We start from the raw sequence: 22,866 nt of genomic DNA, 5'->3' as shown, positions 1-22,866 counted from the left end.
TGTCAAGGATAGCCTATCAGCTAGCATTTTCTAAATTATATTTTATATTCAGCAGAAAAAGGAAATTGAAATAGCTTAGGTTTTGAACAAGTGAAATGTGTCAGTAATTGATTTGAAATCATTTTGATGATAAAAGTAAATGATCAATTTTCTGAATTTTGAGATGAACTATCACTTTAAGGTTGCTGTCACACTATACACAATTATTATTGGAGCCTATGAATTTACACTGAAAAAATAAACATCAGGATTAAAGTTAACTTACGCAACATCTATTTAATTCACCCTTCCTGAATAAATGCTTTTAAAAAAGTAAATAGGCCTAAATAAAAAAATTTAAAAAACTATTTCCAAGTTGATTTCATCTGGAAGGGCATCCGCTGTGTAAAACATGATGCTGGATAAGTTGGCGGTTCATTTTGCTGTTGTGACCCCTGATGAATAAAGGGACTAATCCAAAGGTTAATGAATGAATGAATAAATAAATAAATAAATGAATCCTTCTGACCCCAAAACCTTGAACAGTAGAGTAAAATAACACTGCTTTAGAAAAATTTACAGAGGTAAATAATAGAGGAAAAACAATGGATAAAATATTCATTTGGTCTGTTTTACATCTTAGATACAACTTAAAGAGGAAAAAGTTCTTCTAATGTCTGAGGTACTTTCCTCCAGCATGTAAATTGCAGTTTTTTTTAGGAATATTGACATATTTGTGATACTGCACTTCAAAAAATATATATTCACTTGAAGTTTTCATCTCGTTTCTAGTCCAAATATCAAAGAATTCTTAAATCAAGAAGGATTTTTTGACAAGTAAAAAATATAGTCTTGTTTTTAGAAAAAATATGTCAAAATTAAGTCAGTTTTTCCTTAAAAAAAGCTAAATAATTTCGCAAAGGGGTAAGCAAAATATTATTATTTCAAAGCAAAAACTAGATAATTTTGCGTATCTCATTTGCAGATTATTTCGCTTGTTTCCGGGAAATCTCACTTAATTTTGACATTATTTCTAAAAACAAGACAGCATGTTACTTTTCTAGAAAATGTTGCTTGATTTAAGATTTTTTTAAGACCAAAACTTTGATTTCTATTCTTATTACATCTCCACTTTTTGTTCTGTTTAACCTTTCTCCTTTGTATTTTATATTTGAATTAATAATATCATTTGTGATTGTAGCTTGGCCTTTCCCGCATTTTATTTAGCTATGTTTGTTGTTGTTTATATTGTTTTGGTATGATACACTATATAGAAATATCATTTTGGTGTCTGCATTAAATTAAATGTACCAAATTGATTGGTCAGTAGAGGCTATAATAAAACTGTTATCACATGACGAAGTGCACATGTGTGTATGTGTGTGACAGGATGTGCGTTTTAATCCACAATGACACATGAGGACTGGAGAGTGAGCGTTAATCTCAGTTCACAGATGTAGTGTCCGGCAGGTCATGTGAGGTAGAAAATCTGACAGACTGCAAGATTTCCTCTGTGTGTGTGCGCTTATGCGTGTGTGTGTGTGCTTCAGTACATGATGTGCTAAATATAAATCTCAGGCTATAGGTCTCGTCCTGGCAAGCAGATTGTGTTGTTGATGCAAAGTGGTAGTAAATCCCATAGCTTCATTTGACATTTTCTGAGAGATTCATAATCCAGAGCTGTATTCTTAATGTGTCAACTAACAGCCGAAGAGAGAGAGAGAGAGAGAGAGAGAGAGAGGGAGGGAAGGAGAGAAAATAACAGCGTGGTGCCCTCGGGTGACCTTGATTATGGACCATTGATTTGCGTGAGCCAGAGGTCAACATGGTAAATTCTTCCTGTTCTCACGCAAGTAAAATACACAGATGCAAATGTCATTATCACAAGGATTTGCACCTTTGTGACAAAACACAGGGGATTTTTACTTTAAGAAATGTTTTAAATGTATATCATAAATCCAATATTTAAAAAAATATAAATTTTATATTTATTTTTCATATACATCATATTTATAATAATTTACTAATTTAAAATTTATTTTGCAGATTTATTTGACTCCTAAAAAACTCATTTGGTGTGAGCTTTTTAGAAGAAATTACATTTTCCTAGACATTTAATTTTATTTTCATTAATTCATTTTATTTTCATCTTAGTCCCTTTATTAGTCAGGGGTTGCCACAGCGGAATGAACCACTAACTTATTCAGAATATGTTTTACGCAGCGGATGCCCTTCCAGCTGCAACCCAACACTGGGAAACACCCACACACTCTTGAACATGCAAACTCCACACAGAAATGCCAACTGACCCAGCTGAGGCTCGAACCAGCGACCTTCTTGCTGTGAGACAATCATGCTACCCACTGCGTCACCGTGTCACCCTTTATTTTATTTTACTTGGCTGGTAATTTTAACAACATTTTCATTTTACTTTGTTTTTTATTTTATTTTATTTTATTTTATTTTATTTTATTTTATTTTATTTTATTTTATTTTATTTTATTTATTTATTTATTTATTTATTTATTTTTTAGCCCCACAAACGTTTTGCAGTGTTCAGTATTTAATGCAGTACAACATTTCTTTACATTTTCAAATGATTTTCAGTTGGCTGGGCAATATGTATTTTCATTTTATTTTATTTTATTCATTCATTCATTCATTCATTCATTCATTCATTCATGCTATTTTATTTTATTTTAGTTTAGTTTAGTTTAGTTTAGTTTAGTTTAGTTTAGTTTAGTTTAGTTTAGTTTAGTTTAGTTTAGTTTAGTTTAGTTTAGCCCCACATAAACGTTTTACAGTGGTCAGAATTTAATACATGAGGTACAAAAGTATTTTCTTTTCTTTTATTTTAGCCCCACAAAAGTTTTGCAATGTTCAGAATTCAATGCATAAGGTACAACATTGATAAAAAAAAATTGAAAGTATAAATGATTTTAAGCTGGCTGGGCAATAGGTGTTTTGTTTTGTTTTGTTTTGTTTTGTTTTGTTTTGTTTTGTTTTGTTTTGTTTTGTTTTGTTTTGTTTTGTTTTGTTTTGTTTTGTTTTGTTTTGTTTTGTTTTGTTTTGTTTTGTTTTGTTTTGTTTTGTTTTGTTTTGTCATTTTTGCAGTGTTAGGGATAAAACTTTACCATTTTACATTTTCAAAAGATTTTCCATTAGCTGAGAAACGTTTATTTTTTATTAGTTTTTAATCGTCCTTATTTTTAATCAGATCTAATTTCTAAGTTTAATTCCTCTTATTTTTATATTAACATAACAAAAATGGTTTGAAGAATGGCAAACTATAAAGATTTAAATCCACCATTAATTATTATTTCAAGGCTGCAGAAAATTCTTTTTTGTTTGTTTGCTCTGAAAAGAAATAGTACAAATGAAAGCTGCATTACAAATTTATTACGATGATGCTTTTCACCTTTGACCTATGCACCATTACCATTAAAATAATTGTTGGGGTTTTAATGACTATGCGTTTTGCTGCTTTTACACTGCATAATTTGACCTATTTCCAACATCTTAATTAAAAACAAAAAGCATAAAAGAATACAAGCATAGCAAGCATACTCCGTCTCATTACCACACATTATATAATTTCATATTTGTCTGCAGTTGTTTTATGTAAATGAGACTATCCCTTACAAAGCACAGAAAAACTGCATCACAAATTGAGTTGCACTAGATGAAATGCTTAGTTAAACAATAAAAAAACATAAATTGCTTGCTAATGTTGGAGTAGGAGTATTCAGTCTGAGCAGGTGTTTTCTGTCTGAAAACAATTCATTCGTTCTGTTTACTTGTTCTGTTTTGGTGTTTGGGTGTTTGAAAAGGGAATTATACAATAAAATATTGAATAAAAGCAGCTGGTCAGGAATGGTGGCGCAGTGGATTTGAAATGGCAAATTAATGTTGTGGAATATTAATAATTTTGATGTAAAATTTATTTGTTAAGAGATAATTAATTGAATTTAATTTAATTTAATTGTGGGGCGATGTGGTGACGCAGTAGATAGTGCTGTCGCCTCACAGCAAGAAGGTCGCTGGTTCGAGCCTCGGCTGGAACAGTTGGCGTTTCTGTGTGGAGTTTGCATGTTCTCCCCGCGTTCGCGTGGCTTTCCTCCGGGTGCTCCGGTTTCCCCCAAAGTCCAAAGACATGCGGTACAGGTGAATTGGGTTGGCTAAATTGCCCATGGTGTATGAGTGTGTGTGGATGTTTCCCAGAGATGGGTTGCGGCTGGAAGGGCATCCGCTGCATAAAACATGTGCTGGATAAGTTGGCGGTTCATTCCGCTGTGGCGACCCCGGATTAATAAAAGGACTAAGCTGAAAAGAAAATGAATGAATGAATGAATGAATGAATGAATGAATGAATGAATGAATGAATAATTTAATTTGCATTTAAGTTAATGCAAATTAAGTTTAATTTAATTTAAAAATACTTTAAAATATTATTTATACAAAATACTAAACTATTTATGAAGCGTAAATTCTCACATATTGACATATTGACAAATTCACAAAATTGACATGCATTAATTTAATTTTATTTAATGCAAATCAATGCACACAAAATTATGTAATTTTATTACTATTTTATTAATATTTTTCTATTTATTTAAAATAATACTAAACTATTTATAAGGCTTTAATTCACAAGCACACACTGACATGCATTAATTTCATTTAATTTAATTTAATTTAATGCAAATCAGTGCAAACTTTAAATTAGATTACATTTAATGTTATAATTATTTTTATTATTTTTAAAAATATTTATATAAAATAATACTAAACTATTTGTGAAACGTAAATTCACAAGAACACATTGACATGCATTAATTTCATTTCATTTTATGCAAATCAATGAAAACTTTAAATTAAATTACATTTAATTTAATTTAAAACTAAAATGTTGTCATTCGTTAATTTTATTATATTTTATTTTAAATACTAAATTATTTACTAAATACTAAGTTATTTATCAAGTGTAAATTCACAGACACACATTGACATGCATTAATTTAATTTAATGCAAATTATGTCTAATTTTGGAAATTATATAAGTTTCTCTTTTTATTTAATTATATCTTTGTAAATTATGTTTCAATTAAATTAAATTAAATTAAGAACTGTTTATACAAACAAAATAATTCTTCTGTAAATATATGTAATGTAAAAGTGTAAATATGCAAAAATATTTAACCCAAATATTTTATATATATTTTTTATTTATTTACATTTTATTTTATTTTATATTATGCAAATGATGTTTACATTTAATTTAAATAATTAGTTTTTTATTATACAAACGAAATACAAAATTTATAAAGCGTTTATTCACAGGCATAAATATCTACCTTAAAAATATTGTTTACACAACAAAAAGAAAAATATTTTTGATTTTACTTTGAGGAACAGCATATTTGTTGTATGAAAAACACCCTCATTTGTGGGCTTAATGATATACGACAAAAAAAATACAGTACATAAAGAGCAAGAAGCAAAAACTCAACATTTAATACATATGCTAAAGTCTCCATAAAGTCTAGACACTGGACCAGATGACATCAACTTTGTATCTTAAATTTTGTTGCTTGGATTGCAGTAAGTGTTGAAAGAAAAATACAAGAGACTGTACACTGCCATACCAAAAAAAAAAAAAAAAAAAACAAGCCATGAAGCCAAGAATCATCATGCAAACAGCTCTATGGAAACACATTTAAGTATGGGTTTCCAAGCACTTAAAGTTGAACCCGTCTGATGTGTTTAGATCTGTTTAGTCATGAGAGACGAGGCTTGGTTCATCTTCATTTATTGCTTCTTTTTTTTTTAGCTGATTGTGGATGGAGCTCATTTTTGCTAGGTTTCCTAAACACAAACAAGAAACAGCTGTTGCTCTGTCAGCCACTAGAGGGCAAAACTATCAAAAAGACTCTTCAGTTCATTAGAGGCCACACTGTCCAAAAAATATCCATAAATTAGCAGTTTTGCATATTTTGTGATTCATGTTTTTATTGTTCCCTGTTTATTTATGCTTTTGAATTGCATTATGGGAGCTTTATCTTTCTTTCAACAACTTGTAACATTCAAAAGTTTGAAAAAGTGAATTTAGCTAACATTTTTAATAGTTTAAAGTGATATATTGTCTGGGTTGGTGGTGTTTATTATGCTGCAATAATCTTGTAGTAAACTGCCAGTACATTTTCTGCTATTTCACAGACTTATTTCTCTATATTATCTATTATATGTTCATTATATTATTTCAAACTACTAAAATGTCAATAAAAATCACTTTGTTAAACTTTAGAGTTGAATTATCAACATCAAAAGTCAACAGAACTGATATAAATGTCCCAATGTGCAAAATCACAAAATACGAAAAGTGTTAATTAATGGATGTTTTTTACAGCGCGGAAATGAAACAGAGTTTGTACACAGAATTAATAGCACTGGCATAGAATATAATAATGAAATGTGCTGTTAACCTTATTCCTTTGATGACAACTACCTTGGCTTTGTGAGCTGTCAAAGGTCAAGGATTGAAAACTGGGTGCAAACAATCCCAATTATGAAGGGTTCAGATTGCCTTAACCTCAGTAGGCTATCAGTGATGGGTGTTTAACTTTGTTTATTGGCACCACATAGAAACATTCCTTCATTTTTATTGATTCAGCATGCAGTTTCATTCATTACATGAAACTTTTTTGTGCATTTGTAATTATTCATTCATTTATTAGGGGTTGCCACAGCGGAATGAACAACCAACTTATCCCGCGTAGGTTTTACACAGCGGATGTTCTTCCAGCTGCCACCCAGTGCTGGGAAACACCCATACACTTTCACATTCGCACACATATACTACAGCCAATTTAGTTTATTCAATTCACCTATAGCGCAAGTCTTTGGACTGTGGGGGAAACTAGATCACCCGGAGGAAAACCACGCCAACACTGGGAGAACATGCAAACTCCACACAGAAATGCCAACTGACCCAGCCGGGACTTGAACCAGCAACCTTCTTGCTGTGAGGTGACAGTGCTAACCATTGAGCCACCATTTGTGTCGACATGCATTTGTAATTATAATGATGTAAATGTACCTTTTCATGATGTAAACAGACATGGAGTATCTTCATCAGCTTCTTGTTTTTTACAACATTTTTTATTACTCTGTTGTTATTATAGATGTAGTTTATGCATTATAATGTGAATTTATCAACTATTTAAGAGCAACCTCACTTTGGAGTATTTTTATATGATTTTAAAATGACTTTTTGATCCTATTACATGACTTCTTGCCATGTTACTATCAATATCGAAGTAATATTATATCACAAAGTTATTATTTCTGTATAAAAAATAAACAGCAGGAGCTTTTATAATGACGTAGCCAGCATTTACAGTATACTATATACACTACCAGTCAAAAATTTGGGGTCAGTTTTTTTTTTCATGTTTTTTAAAGATAATTATTCTGTTGGTCAAGGCAGCATTTATTAAATGTAAAAACAAATTGTTAAATATTTATTTATAAAATACTTATTTATTACTTATTGTATGTACTTTCAAATGAAATTATTACTCCAGTCATTGTTGCGTCTATTACTATTACCATTAATAATAATGATAATTGTTATTATTGTTATTATTATTATTAATATTAGAGTGATTTCTGAAGCATAATGTCACTCTGAATATTAGAGTAATGAAGCTGAAAATTCATCACTAGAAAAAACTATTAAATTAAGTTATAAACTACTTTTGAACAGTTATTTTATAGTGCAATAACATTTCACAATTTTACAATTTTTACTGTGTTTTTGATGAAATAAATGAAGCCTTGGTGAGCAGGAGAAGGTTATTTTAAAACATTTAAAAATTATACAGACCCCAAAGCTTTGACCAGTAGTGTATATAGTTGTAAAATCAAAAGTTGGACCATTACACTGATCATTTCACTCATATTTTGACATTTAAACGTTTATGTTATGTCTTATTTAAAAAAAAAAAATGTGACAACAAGCATTTAAGTGTAATATATTTTCTATTAATCTACAAATCATATTTGTATTTGTACATTTAATTTCATGTGGACAAATAATGGAATGACTTATCTTTATCTATTATCCATTTAGTAAATATCAGAATTTTTATTCCGATTATAGTCAATTATAATTTAAAAGGACACATAAATTGTTGATATTTTCTAAAAGAATGTGCTTGTTAACATATTCAAATATATTTGTTTCTTTATTAATGAGATGTCAAAATATGCATCAAATGATCTTCCATCCTCATTCAGAATAGCAGATATATTTCTGTATTAACTTAAATTAATAAACTGTAATATTTTATATGTGATCAAATATGGGCGACACGATGGATCATTCATTTTTTCCAGCATCACAATGTCTTTATAATTGGAAAATGGCAAAATTAAATTTATAAAGATGGTCTTAAATGCTCTGTGTGGAACAAGTTAGTCAAATATCTTCCGCTATGTTCATAAAGCCATGGTTATTACAAACAAAATAGAGAAAAATGTAGTCCTTTAAAAATAAATTTGATTATTATTAATTAAATTAGGACAGCATGGTGGCTCAGTGGTTAGCACTGTCGCCTCACAGCAAGAAGGTCGCTAGCTCAAGTCCCGGCTGGGTCAGTTGGCATTTCTGTGTGGAGTTTGCATGTTCTCCCTGTGTTGGTTTCCACCGAGTGCTCTAGTTCCAGTGAGTGCTCTGGTTTCCCCCACAGTCCAAAGACATGCGCTATAGGTGAATTGAATAAACTAAAATAGCTGTAGTGTATGTGTGCGAATGTGAAAGTGTATGGGTGTTTCCCAGTTCTGGGTTGCAGCTGGAAGAACATCCGCTGTGTAAAACATATGATGGATAAGTTGGCGGTTCATTCCGCTGTGACAACCCCTGATGAATAAAGGGACTAAGCCGAAGGAAAATGAATGAATGGTCAATTTTTTAAAATAACACACACACACACACACACACAATTTCTCCAAACATCTGAAAGGAGGTTTAAACATCTGAAAAACAACCATATAAAAAAGTTGATACCACAATGACATCTTTACATAAGTCTAACATATTATATATTTATGATTTTAAAGCTTTTGGATGCCTATTTTCAGCAATGCCCTTGTGTTACCTGAGGCAGTTATTAAATATCAATTTTAGTTTTTCTGAACCTATGGAAGTCGATCAAGTGTGTCGGTGGGAGGGGCCGGGTGGAATCTGCGCGTGGGGCTTCGCAGGAGGTAACCAATCAATACTCTCCCAATTCCTCCGCAACAAGCGCTGAACTTCAAGACTGGATTTAAAGGGACAAATATCTTTTAATCATCTCAGAGTGTCTGAAATGATCTACCCGGGCAAAGGAGCATCTCTCAGTGTGGCAGTGGCGCTCGTGCTGCTCTCATCGGGAGCTCCGTGGACTTTCCGAGAGGAGAAGAAGGAGGATGTAGACAGGTAAAGTGCTGTGCTGTCTGTCTGTCAGCTCGCTGTTTACACGAACCCTGAGGATGGAAAGTTTGTTTCCTGTGAGTGAGCACAATTGTTTATGAGGAAAGAAAAACAGCTGACGGCTCCTTTGTCTTGCAGAGAAGTGTGTTCAGAAAGCAAAATCGCAACGACGAAGTACCCGTGCGTAAAGTCCACTGGAGAGGTGACCACATGCTACAGGTAAACGCGCTGTTTACTTATCCGTCCAAAAACATTCTGTGTTTGCGTATTGTCTGTACTCGATGTTTTGTAATATTGAGGTAAAGTTGGTTTTATATTCGGACATTCGTTCATTTTTGAACAGTAACACCTTGACACTGTCCCTATATTGTTTACCAAGCTACTTTAAATATTCTGACTAGCATGTAAGTATGACTTCAAAACAACATTAGCACTATATAATTGACTGTAAACATTGTACTTTGATAGTCATTGGCTGCTAACATGATTTCCCTGTTTATAATTGTCAAATAATGCTTTTCTGAAATTATATTATGAAGGAGAAAGTCCCAAAACCAACTTTACCTCAAGTTTTTTAGTTACTGGAGTGAGAGCAGAATTTGATATTAAAACTAGCCATGTGGGATAGATAAAGTATCATGGGTGTTTATTTTACTTGTTTATTCAATGAATCCTGTTTTGTCTGGAAATTTGGATTCGCAGGCTGCCAAGAAATTCGATTTCGTTGTTTTATGATTAAGTTTGAAATTGAATCGCAGGCTCCTTTTCTGATGGCACTCAGTTTTATGCTGTTCTACATCACTAATAATACACAGACTCCAGCTGTGATTTTATGCTTTCTTATATGGCGATGAGAAAACCATATTGAGTTTATATTTAGTAAATGAGACCCACATTGTGTCCTTTTAAATCGAAAATGACTCCAAAATTTGTTCAAGGAGTCTGTTAGTTACTCTTTTTTTATATATATATATAATTATTATTAGCCTACTATTGAGCAGCGGATGCCTGTTCTTTTCTGTTCCTTATAATAAAGTGAAAAGGGGTTTCTCTGTGATAGTGTCTTGTGTGGAGCATGTTAAATAATCCTGTTTTCATTCCTGTGACATTTAGAGTTAGTGAAAGAAAGCAAGGAGATATTATTCTTTGAAGGTTGGGGATTATGATGCTGGAACTTTAAGCCGGCTCCACATGCAAAGCAGTCCCAAAATCATCAGCCTTACTGTGGTAACTTAAGCTAGGTTTGAAAGCTGGTTTTGTTGTTCCAGTCTGCTACTTTGCCAAGTGATGGATAGCTTGTTATTGAGGTTTATTGTGATACTGCAAACCCAGAGCTTAAAGGTATACTATAAGCTTATCATTGCTTACTGAGGTTTGAAATCTATGACTGACTATAATGAATATACTTTCCATCAAAGATTGTGGTTGCTGAGCATAGAAAAACAATTATCATAAACTGAATCTATATAAATTTGCCCTCTCAAAAATTAGCATGTAGTGCTTTTTACTTTACTCTTGTGTTTGTAAATTCTTACCTTTTCATGTGTAGATTTATTTTTTTTTATTATAAAAAGCTAGCTGGTCATAGTAATGGAAAGAATGGTAAGTTTTTGCATTCACTTACAAAAGTATTGTGATCTAAGAAACTGTTTTTGCTTTAAAAACATTTGTGCTTTCTCGCAAAACTTTTCCATACCCCAGAGAAACTTGGCATTTGCTCACAAAACAAACAAAAACAATTCTCACACAAAAAAAGGAAATCCCTATGTAACTTTGGGGGTGGCACGGTGACTTAGTAGTATCCACTGTCGCTTCACAGCAAGAAGATCACTGGTTCGAGCCTCAGCTGGGCCAATTGGCATTTCTGTGTGGAGTTTGCATGTTCTCCCCATGTTTGTGTGGGTTTCCTCTGGGTGCTCCAGTTTCCCCCACAGACCAAAGATGTAAATTGAATAAACTAAATTGACTTCAAGGTATGAGCATGTGTGTGAGAGGGTATGGGTGTTTCCGAGTACTGGGTTGCGGCTGGAAGGGTATCCGCTGTGTAAAACATATGCTGGATAAGTTGGTGATTCATTCCACTGTTGCAACCCCTGAGAAATAGGGGACTAAGCCAAAAAGAAAAGAATGAATGAATGAACTTTGTCTTTGTTCACAAAATACTTGTATGTTCTCACAAATCTTTTGCATTCCTCTGAGAAATTTAGCGTTCACTTAAATGCTTATGTAATAAGAATGATGTTGTGGGGAACACAAATTTTTTTTTCGAGAAAAGGTTTTGTCATCCAACATATTCGAAGATGGGCTACATACTGTACTTTTAAATGGTTATCTTTTATAGAATTCATGCAAGAGCTATTGAAGATAAAATTATTAAATATTTCCTCCCTGGCATTATAACATTTTAACTGCGTTTAAATCAGAGATGCCCAAAGTTGGCCCATTGTAAACTCTGATTTGGCCCACCATCCCATCAGAGAGGAAAAGTGAGTATGATGGAGAGGGTTGGAACGCTTTTATAACAGAGATCATCATTTCTAATTTGAAATAACCTTTTTGTTTGTTTTATTGCTGAGCTGCAAATAAAGCAAACTGAAATGTAATGTTTCATTAAAATGTGGTCAATGAATCAGATTTATATATATATATATATATAGAGGTAAATACCGTCACTCGATGGATAGAGGACATCGGGAAGCAAATCAAGGCAAAAACTAGTGTAATTCTATTATAAATGAGATTGTTTTGTTTTTATTGTAATAAGTTCATTATTAAATGTAAAAAAAAAACTATTAGTCTAGTGATTTCTAGTGATTTATAAACATTATTTAATAAACTAGGAAATTACTCATGGCAACTTTATTTACCTTTGGCTCACTAGCCTCAATCAAGTTTGCTTTTTGGCCCTTCATAAGGTCATACATTTTTGTGCATCCCTGGTTTAAATCCACCTGCATGCTGGAAGTAGCAACTTGAAGCTCTTGCCAAAAATGTTGTTAACTTGTCCTTGTAAGTTCTTGACATGTGTTGGTGCACCAGTACTGGTGACTTGTGAAGTCTCTGAGTTTGTCAAGCGCCAATGGAGAGTATTTGCAGTGGAAAACAGAAACCAACCTGATTTCACCAAGTAGGACATGTTCCTGGATTAACATCATGTTGATCCTGGCACAACATTCTAATCAGCCAATCAAAATTAAGGGATATGTTTACAGTTTGTCTTAAGTTTAGATTTACCGTTAGGTTTATGCACCTCCACATGATTGTTATCCTTTGTTAACTATTATTCCCCTCTGATTTTGGCAATAATCTACAGTTATGGTTGGAAGTAGGGAATGGGTATGGATAACATTTTTGAACAAAAATGATATTCTAGGATCAACATAGATGTTAATATAGGATCCCATCGTGCTTGGCAAAATCATGACGTGCGAAAACAGACTTGTCATTCCCATTAGCTCATATGCAGATCACTAAAATGACTCAATCGCTATTTTGATATGAGCTCATAGTAAATGAACAGGTGCAGTTAGTATAAGCCACCACACCTCTTTTCACTTGTGGTTTGGCGGCTCTCAAACTCATGATGCGATCAGGAAATATTTATGTGTGTCATTGTTCAGTTGATGCTTCTGATCTGATTTGATCTCCTGCGCATCTGTTCTTGTGTTCGAAACATGCCTGCGAGCCAGGGTTTGTCGCTTGAATAGATCATAATGTCAAGCAGAGGAGAACGTTCATGCATTTGCAGTTTTGGTTGCGATCCATTCTGGAGATAGAAAGCTGCGAAAATTGGCCAGCAAAGTAGGACTGAGTGATTCTGTCCATCAGTGAGTGATCTATTTTTCTTCGCAAGAACTTGCAGGATTTGTCACTAAGATCTAAGCAAAGACATTTTGGTAATGTTTTGTACCAGTATTACTGTGTTTGATGGTAATTGCGGTTCATTACGTTGTGGTGACCCCTGATAAATAAAAGACTAGGCTGAAGAAAAATGAATGAATGAATATTGATTGAAGGTGTATGCAAGTTGCAAATTGAGTGGAACATTATTTTCTTGTAAAGCATAAACAATCAGTGCGTTAAATTAAAATTAAATTGACAGCTCTGACCTGAAAGCATTTAAATCGCTAATATGAGAGCTAAAGATTAATTACGTGAAGATTTATTGGCTCATATGGTTTACAGAAGAGAGCAGTGTATTCTGAAATGCTGCTGTGCAGTTGTTGATACAGTGCCATAGAATGTATTACTTTTTGTTTTCAATGAACTGCGGCATACAAAGTAAGTTAGTACTACAGTTTTGGATTAATAGATGTATTGTTTCTCAGGCCTGGGCTCAGGGACAACACTGTGAAGCCAGATCAAAATGGATCTGAACTGGCCCTTCCAGAATATATTAGAGGTGATTTTGGGGAACTTGGGTCTTGGTTGCTCGTCCAAATATTTCCAGTGGTTTCTAAGCTCTGAAGTTGAAACATTCCAGGGCAAAAGGCAAAGGGAACCATACAGACGAAGGACATATCATATTAACGCTTCCAGTTTGTTTCCACTCTAGGACAGAAACCCAGCCATGAACTTAAACATCAAGTTCATCTGACCACAAGCACTTGTTCATCGCCAGCAGAAAGCGTTTTTAATTATCAGCCGAGCCTTTAAACAAACTGGGAAACCACTAGAATCCAGACGCATGTCTTTCCCGACCCTTTAGTTCATCCTAAAATGTCCAGTGGCCACTAGGGAGTTTATTTCTAAATATGCCCATTAAAAGAAACAAGATCATATTGAGATTTTCAACCCAGACATGTCCAAAAGCTCTCTTGAACAACTGCAGATGTGTCTGGCGTACGCACCGTAAACTCAAACTAAGTCAGTCTGCTTCACAAGGGTACTGGTTCATACCTACTCCTGACATTGTTCAAGTACTTTAATATTTGGTATTTAAAGCTGAAAGATGAAGATTTTTCCAGAACACCCCAGTTTTCTGTGTTGGCCCTTACATGCATTGTTAGGACAAACAGGTAGTCGTGCCCCATATTCTTTGGTTTAACCAGACAATTTAACTACAATTCAGTTCAATTAAGTGTAGTTTTGTTTCTAGCTCGTTTTTCAATGTAGATCGTGCCAAAGAAGCTTAACGTAAATAAAGAAAAGAGAATAAAAATAACACAATTTCAGATTGTGAGACAGAGCAAATCACAACAATTAACAAGTAAAAACTACAGGAATACTTGATTATACTGTGGCATTATTGTTCTTAATGCATTGTGATAAAAACATTCTTACTAAAATGTGACCCTTGTTCTATTTGCCCTGCTCTAATCAAGGTTTGTACCAACATGTAAACAAGGATGTTGTAGACTTCTCTTGAGGCCAGAGGTCCGTTCTTCATACCTTGCTTAAATGATCTAAGATGATTTGGCAGATCCTGGATCTTTTAATCTTGATAACTGATCTCTGGCTAATTTGGTTCTTCAAACAAGTTTGTGAATCAGATTAAAATGTCTGGATGAATTGATCTGAGATTGCTGCGTGTGTTGTGAAGAACAGATCTATCGATCCTTGAAATCATGATCAGCAATGCAACGATTGGCTGATGGCACAGCAGCGTAATGACATCATGTGATTAATATTCAATTATCCATGTGAGCAAAATTACATAAAATTCATAGGAAACGGTTTGTTAAATATGATAAGCAATAACTTTCCACCTTTGTTGTGGGCTGCAGGCTTTACACTTTCGTGTGTCAAGAGTATTTAGCAATTTATTCAGTTTTCGAGTTAGAGCGGATTTTCTTTATTATAGTAGCCGGTTTCTTAATCAGTGTAAAGGATAGCTGGATGTTTACAAAAGCATTTTGATATTGGTAAAGGTGTCTGCAACTTTTGTGAAGCATCAAATCACTGTCATATTAGCTGTCAAAACATGTTCATGACTGCATATGTATTATAGCTTCTTTTTTCTTTTTTTTAAGTCGCACATTGTGCATGTCTATTACACACAAATTGTACTAAAGCAATCTAAAAAGTTCATATTAATAAATGTTCTCTTTGAACCACCAGGTGGCAGTCTTTGTACTTTTATTTTGGAGTGCAGATTGCATAAATTTTATTAATAACTTTATATATATATATATATATATATATATATATATATATATATATATATATATATATATATATATATATATATATATATATATATATATATATATATATATATATATATATATATATATATATTAGTTAAAAATATATTTACTATTTTCCCAAGTGTATATAACTACAAGAAAAATCAGCATTCGGTACGTACTTTCAGTATTATCTTAGCTTGAACTGACCCAATCTAATCCTGTTTATAAGAAATGAGCCTGCTCCCTTGCAGGTTTAAGCTACCAGAACTGTTGCTATGACAACAACTCTTGGATCGGTTTTGAAGAACGAAACGATCTTGGATCATGTCAAATTGTCTTCTATTTGAGTTACAGCAATACTATAATTCTCAAAAGCAAGTTTCAAACCCGTGTTTCCAACATGGGAGCAGGAGAGTTTACAAGGACTCTTAAAGATCAACCCTCTTACTTCAGTTACTATTGAGCCTCAAGGCCAGAAGTGCAAGGTTTACTCTTCTACTTGGTGTTAAACTCACCCAACATTAAACCAGTGGTCCCCAGCCTTTTTAAATTAAACTAATTAAAAAGCACTTCAGTGTTTGGGTGTTCTGTGATTGTCTGATATATTTAGTCTACCAAAATGTGTATATTCCTTACAAAATATGGTCAGTTCTTGTCAAGTGACTCACGGTGCGCTCACAGCATTCTGAAGATGTTTTCAATTGGGTGCGTCTGGAAGGTGCAAGTGCATTGCGTCGCTCGAAATAAGCATGCACAAGCCTCCATTAGAAATAACGAACTTGTGTGCTGAAAAAGACACGAGATGTGAATTGCTGCCATCATTTGCAATCTCCAGCAGTTGATCTTCTTGCACAGACATGCTGGATTTACCTGATTTGTTGACAAATAGGTTGCGGATCCATTCCTTGGCAGTTTGTGGGTCCTTCACTGGTCCTTTCCCCTTTACAAAGAAACTTTCACAAGACGTCTGTTTCTTACTCCTTTTGCTTGCTTGTGGGTTAAATTTTGGCGCTCAAGTGACCAAGATGTAACCTAGAGAATGCGGTCATTTTTTTCAAAATAAAAGACTTTTCAAAATAAAAGATCGTTCCGACTCAGATAAGAAATAAAATGGAAATAATGTATGATTTCTTGTGCAGCCCGGTACCAGTTGATCCACGGCCCTGGGGTTGGGGACTACTGCTGTAAACCTGAGGTTTGCTGCTGTGGATGTAATTTTTCAGCACATTTCTAAACATAATAGTTTTAATAACTTACTGGTTTATTTCATCTTTGCCATGATGACAATAAATAATATTTGACTAGATAATTTTTCAAGACACCTTTTATACAGCTTAAAGTGACATTTTAAAGGCTTAACTAGGTTAATTAAGTAAACTATCCAAGTTAAGGTAATTAGGCAAGTTATTGTATAATGATGGTTTGTTCTGTAGACTATTCAAAAAACAATTTGCTTAAGGGTACTAATGATTTTGACCTCAAAATGGTTAAAAAAAATCAATATCAGACATACTGTGAAAATTTCCTTGTTCTGTTAAACATCGTTTGGGAAATATTTAAAGAAGGAAAAAAAATCAAAGCGGAGCTAATAATTCTGATTTCAACTGTATTTATTTATTTGATTGTTTGTTTGTTTGTTTGTTTGTTTGTTTGACATAATGTAATTTATTTAAACAGATTTTTATATATCACTGTGTTTCACACCTGTTGTTATGGTTAGGCAATTTTCAGCTCCATTTTATTCCTTTCCCACTCATCTACTTAATTCATATGCAAGCACAAGACTCTACCTGTAGTGTTAACTAAAGGCTCCATGCCAGGATGATCAATGTTCTAAGAGCTTTGGCTTCAGAATAACCACTAAAAAGTAAAAACTGAAAAGCTAAATGTAAAGTTAGCAAAACAATCTATCAAACTTCTTTTTCACAATTTGAGGTAAATTATCCATTGTTGTTCTCATTGACATTAAACTAATGCAAAATAATAATTAAGCTAAAACGGCAAAGTACAACAGCAACATGTTTTTTCCATTCATTAAAAATGTCATTTAAAGCCAGGGAATTTAATATTTGGCTTAAAGTGGGATCCCTGTGGATGTACTGTCTAAAAATAACGTTTAAAAACTACTGGCATTAATTTAATGTACTTCTTGAGGACAGATAAAGATTATTCACATAGTACCTACTGCCTGCAGCCTGCACTATGCTAACCGTCCTAAATCATATGTTAATGGTTCTGCTGTCTCCTGGTTCTGCTTTCCCAGCCTAAATGGGATTTGCAGGGATTTTAACTGGTGGCTCCAGCATGGGAGGCACTGCTATGAGTATCCTCAAGGGTCAGTCACTAGCATGACTTTTTTTGTGACCAGAGGATTAAGGTTAACTCGCACAGCTCTTACTAGCTGGCCTCAGTTACACTCACCCCCATAAACCTCTCCCCCATCCGGGTCATGGCACCAATGTAACTCTTTCAGTTCAACTCACCCCTGAGGATTTAAAATGCTATCATGCTTTTTAGTTAGATTTTTCATTTAAATTCAGTTAAATTCATCTTTAATTCTATAATTATTATTTTTTTAACTATAATTGTTGTTTTAAAGCAGCTTTACAAAAAGTGAACATTATTGCATTACAATCAAATTCCTGAGAAGTTAAGGTTATTAGTCCCCATAACTTTGTAAGTTACAAATAACTTTAACTGTTAAAAGCTATTAGCTACTAGTTAAATAGTTAAAGTTATAATACATAAACACAGTTAACCTGCAATTATGCAGCATATAGGTGATGTCTATGTGTGCATGTTTAATGAAGTTTGTATAATGTAAATTGTGTCAAAGCAGTTTGAGGTAAGGAAAAAGGAGTTTAGGTCTTGTCCTTGTTATTTTTCCAACAGATTTTGTCCTCTTGAACACACATTTGAATATACATACTGAATGTATAAATGTTGTTTGTGATGCAAGTTCACAGATGTGTATGAACCGTATGATAGAACAGGTTGTTGCAAGGTTATTATATTTAATGAAAACAAACAAAAAACAAAAACTAAAATTTAAAATCATTTTTGTTATCTGAAACAAAAATAAAAACATGTTGTTGTGTTTTTTTTTTTTGTTTTTTTTTATTAAATAGAACTAGCTGAAACTGTATTGTGTACATACAAAACTAACTAAAACTATAGCAAAAATGTCCTATGTTTTCATCTTTGTAAATGTATTTAATACATGAACCTACTGTATGCCTTTTAGAAGTAAATCTATTTACTTCGCGTTGCCAGGTATTTGACCCGTACGGCACTTCAGAATCTGTAATCCTGCTGCCATTGGCCAGATTGAGCCGGTTCTCCTCCAGTCGGTCCTCTCTGTTGCTCCCGTGACAAAAACAGCGGCTGGATATGACAGCAGCACAGTGACAGAATTAAATACATAGACCTAAAATGATTAATTTAACACATTTGTGCCCAATAATGGGTTTTATTTCTGTATTAGTGATCGCAAACAAATCATTCTTTTTACACAAAAACCGCTACAAACTTTACAAACACATTCTGGGGACACAAAAGACTTATATTAAATCTGGAATAAGAGGTAACCTATGTGCCCCTTAAGGCTGCTATCTAGTGGGCTGTTGTACTTAAATTTGAAGATGGGTAGATGGTAGTAGTAGATGGTAGTGTTCATGTGTCCTCTGAATACGTTTCAAAAAAATGTATCTTTGGTTTTTATTTATTTTTTTTAAATCTTGCACCTAAGAAATATCCTTATTTAGAAAAAAAAACTAATACACTCTAAAACCCAACAGTCATTCATTCATTCATTTTCTTTTCGGCTTAGTCCCTTTATTAAACCGGGGTCGCCACAGCGGAATGAACTGCCAACTAATCCAGCACGTTTTTTACGCAGCGGATACCCTTCCAGCCGCAACCCATCTCTGGGAAACAAACACACACACACACACTCATTCACACTCATACACTATGGACAGTTTAGCCTACCCAGTTCACCTGTACCACATGTCTTTAGACTGAGGGGGAAACCGGAGCACCCGGGGGAAACCCACGCAAACGCAGGGAGAACATGCAAACTCCACACAGAAACACCAACTGAGGTTCAAACCAGCGACCTTCTTGCTGTGAGGCGACAGCACTACCTACTGCGTCGCCCACCCAACAGTCAACTTTATCAAATGAAAAGTGTAGTTAACTCAAAATTGACTGAAAGTTAATTCTACTCATTTGAAAAGAGTTTTGAACTCCGTATTAAAGATAATGAGTTAATTATATACCTCATTACATGAACTTAAATGAAGTAAGTTCTCAGTACTCATATAGATTAGTTTTTTAACTCGAATGGTTTGTAGCTATTGTATCCTTAAACTGTTTGAGTTCTCTTCATTTATTGGGTTTTACTGTGCTCAAAGTGCTTCGTTTACTGAAATGGATTAAGTTAACAGTACTCATTAGGATTCGTTTTTTGAACTTAAATGGGTTTTTGCAATCGGTTTCCTTAAATGGTTTGAGTTACCTTACTTTTTGGGTTTTACAGTGTACTGAAACTAATAAATTAAACTAAAACTAAGCCATTTCAAAACATAAAAACTAGTAATTCTACCTCTAAAAACGAATTAAAACTAACTGAATTTGAAAACAAAAAGTAAAAATGAAAACTAATGAAAAATCTAAAACTATTATAACCTTGGGTTGGTGAAGAGAAGCGCAGTACAGATTAAAAAAAGGTATTTTGATACGTACACCAACTCGACTGACAGTTTTTGTTAGAGTAAATGATTTGCTCGCATACAAGGTTATTTGCAGTTGTTGTGATTTGGATTTTAAAAATCCATCATACTTAATTGGTTTAGACTTTGCCAATGTTCATATTTCATCAGAAGCAATTTATCCAAACTGTTTATCATGCGAATGAACTCTATCTTCTAGATTCACACTTGAAAAACACCAACACAACCTAAAGACGTCAGAGACCTTAACTGTGAAAATGAGTATGATTTGTGTCCAACAAGCATTTTATGAAGGCTTTGTCCTCCCCTTTAATATTCAAAAGACACAAGCTGGAAGTAATTGATGCGAATCACTCGGAGCATCTGCCCTATGGGATTCCAGTACATTTAATTTTATGACTTAGACAGAAATATTACGCAATTTCACCGTGATTAATGCCCTTCTTGGTTAAGTTGACCAGATGGTTCATATCAGTGAAAGTCTTCATCAATCAGCTCAAAGTGGCTCATCAGGCCCAAAAACACTGTCAAACAAACCGTTTTGTCCACCAGCTCGTGAAATCCTGGGGAATCGGATATTGGCGTTGTTGACCCATGAAACGAAAAGGGCGATTCAACAGGAAATCCTTTGCATTGTTCTCCGTTGTGTCTTTTACGATGTCTATGGGGGATTAATGGCGACAGATCAAACGTGCCAGTCCTTTGTTTGTGGATTTGTTTTTGTGACTATCATACAAATTCTTTCTTGTTTGCTCATCCAGAACTCTGGTTATAGTCTCTCAGTGGTGTTTTTTTTTTTATAATAGCCACAATGATTTCATGCAAGGATTCCTCTTCCATCTTGACGTGTATCCTTTTAAAGCACCAATGAGTCATGAATTGTGTGGATGCTTAAATCAAATGGACCACTGACCACCAAGTCAACACCACTCAAGCTGATTTATAGGCTTTTCAGCTGGTATTTATGACAGGGATGACCCTCGTTCTCCTCTCCAAAAACCTGAAAGTTAATGAATGTCCGCCGGAGAACATTTTCGGCATACTTGCAGCCAAAAAGCGTTAGATCGAGTGACTGATTCGAGTTGGGATGCAGCCAGAGTTTATTTGGGATCAATTGAGCCAAGCTAGTGAAAGCATGGAGAAAACCGAATGCATTACCCAACAACCTCTGGAATTTACACAAGTCCCTGATGGCTTCTGTGATAATTCAGACCAAAATAGTGGCGGTGGAAGAAAAAAAAAAAGGCATTTGTTTTCTAGCCCTCTCCTTTAATAATTTTCTTTCTTGACTTTCGTGTCTTGACACTGTTTCTTTCAACAGGTCTGGTTGGTGATGCAGTGTGTTGGTGTGTGTACACAGCTGTAAGCTATGAATTCAGATGTGAACTTTCTTCAAAATATCAGTAATGAAGAAATTATCCAAGGTGAAAATTGTAAAGCCACATTAACATCTTTTAAAAAAACTGCATCAGCTTCAGACAGATTTGCTCATGCACTTTTATGAACATAAAAAAGTCACAATATTGATATTTTAAAGTAGAAACTAACTGTGTTTTTATTTAAAAATCTGATTTATTAGCCCTCCTGAATTATTACCCCCCCCCCCCCCCCCTCTATATCCTAATAATATCCCTCTATATTATTCTAGCCGAAATAAAGCAAATTAGACTTTCTCTAGAAGAAAAAATATTATAGGAAATACTGTGAAAAATTCCTTGCTCTGCTAAACATTATTTGGGAAATATTTTTCTAAAAATGTCATAGGAGGGCTAATAGTTCTAATGTTATAGAGTGAAGGAACTATGACGTCAACTTGTAGGCTAATCAGCTGCTCGCATAAAACTGGTTCCCTTGATAAAATCCCCATAGAATTTTCCCATAGGCTTTTTAAAGATTGCAAATAATAAGCTCTGTGTTCAAACACAGTTCATTACACTTACACGTTTTGTCCAGCCGGATAATCCTCACATGAAAATACAACTTTTAGCACTTTTGGATCTTAAATGCAAATGCAAGAATTGAAAAGCTAACATTAGGCTATAAACGGACTACATTGCTTTCGGGGTGCTCGCCGGTGAGCACCACTCTGCTAATAACAACTGTTCAATCTTATTTTTAGAAATATGGTCCATGACAAAGATTTGCTCTCTCGGTTTATTATATTATAATCCATGCTATAAATTATAAACAAATAAATATGCAAAAACACATAGACCTATGTGCCTTTTTGGAAATACATTTTGTTTTGCTTTACGGTTGTTGTAAAAGTTTTGAAACTGTATGTATAAGTGTGATTACATAGTATTATCATCAGACATATTTAAATAAGTGTATCGCTTGCATGTATACAGCCCATTTACCTTTGTAACAGACGACTGAAATGAGGCGTCAGGGACAAGTCTATATGCCTGCAAGTTCCATCATTGACACAGAACAACATTCAATATTCTTTTTTTTCATGAATTACTGCGAAAAGCAGCCTATATAATCACATATGCTAATGAGGATTTACATTTCAAGGAGGAGTGTAAATGTTGCAGTTATGACA

The 22,866-nt window shown here is 33.8% G+C and overlaps 1 protein-coding gene across 2 annotated transcripts in view; it reads left to right on the top strand.

Annotated features, from left to right (window-relative positions):
* Positions 1 to 9,264: 9,264 nt before the first annotated feature.
* The window catches only part of ccbe1 (collagen and calcium binding EGF domains 1), a 108,661-nt gene continuing 95,059 nt past the window's right edge, over positions 9,265 to 22,866 (top strand). For both annotated transcript variants that reach the window (XM_056447185.1, XM_056447186.1), the window contains exons 1-2: positions 9,265 to 9,460; positions 9,593 to 9,673. In XM_056447185.1, the coding sequence (XP_056303160.1) occupies positions 9,351 to 9,460; positions 9,593 to 9,673 (191 nt within the window). In that variant the 5' untranslated portion in view covers positions 9,265 to 9,350. The remainder of the gene's footprint in view (positions 9,461 to 9,592; positions 9,674 to 22,866) is intronic.

Source organism: Danio aesculapii, chromosome 21 (genome assembly GCF_903798145.1).
Source record: "Danio aesculapii chromosome 21, fDanAes4.1, whole genome shotgun sequence".
Classification (NCBI taxonomy): Eukaryota; Metazoa; Chordata; class Actinopteri; order Cypriniformes; family Danionidae; genus Danio; species Danio aesculapii.
This window is presented reverse-complemented; position numbering and strand designations above follow the sequence as displayed.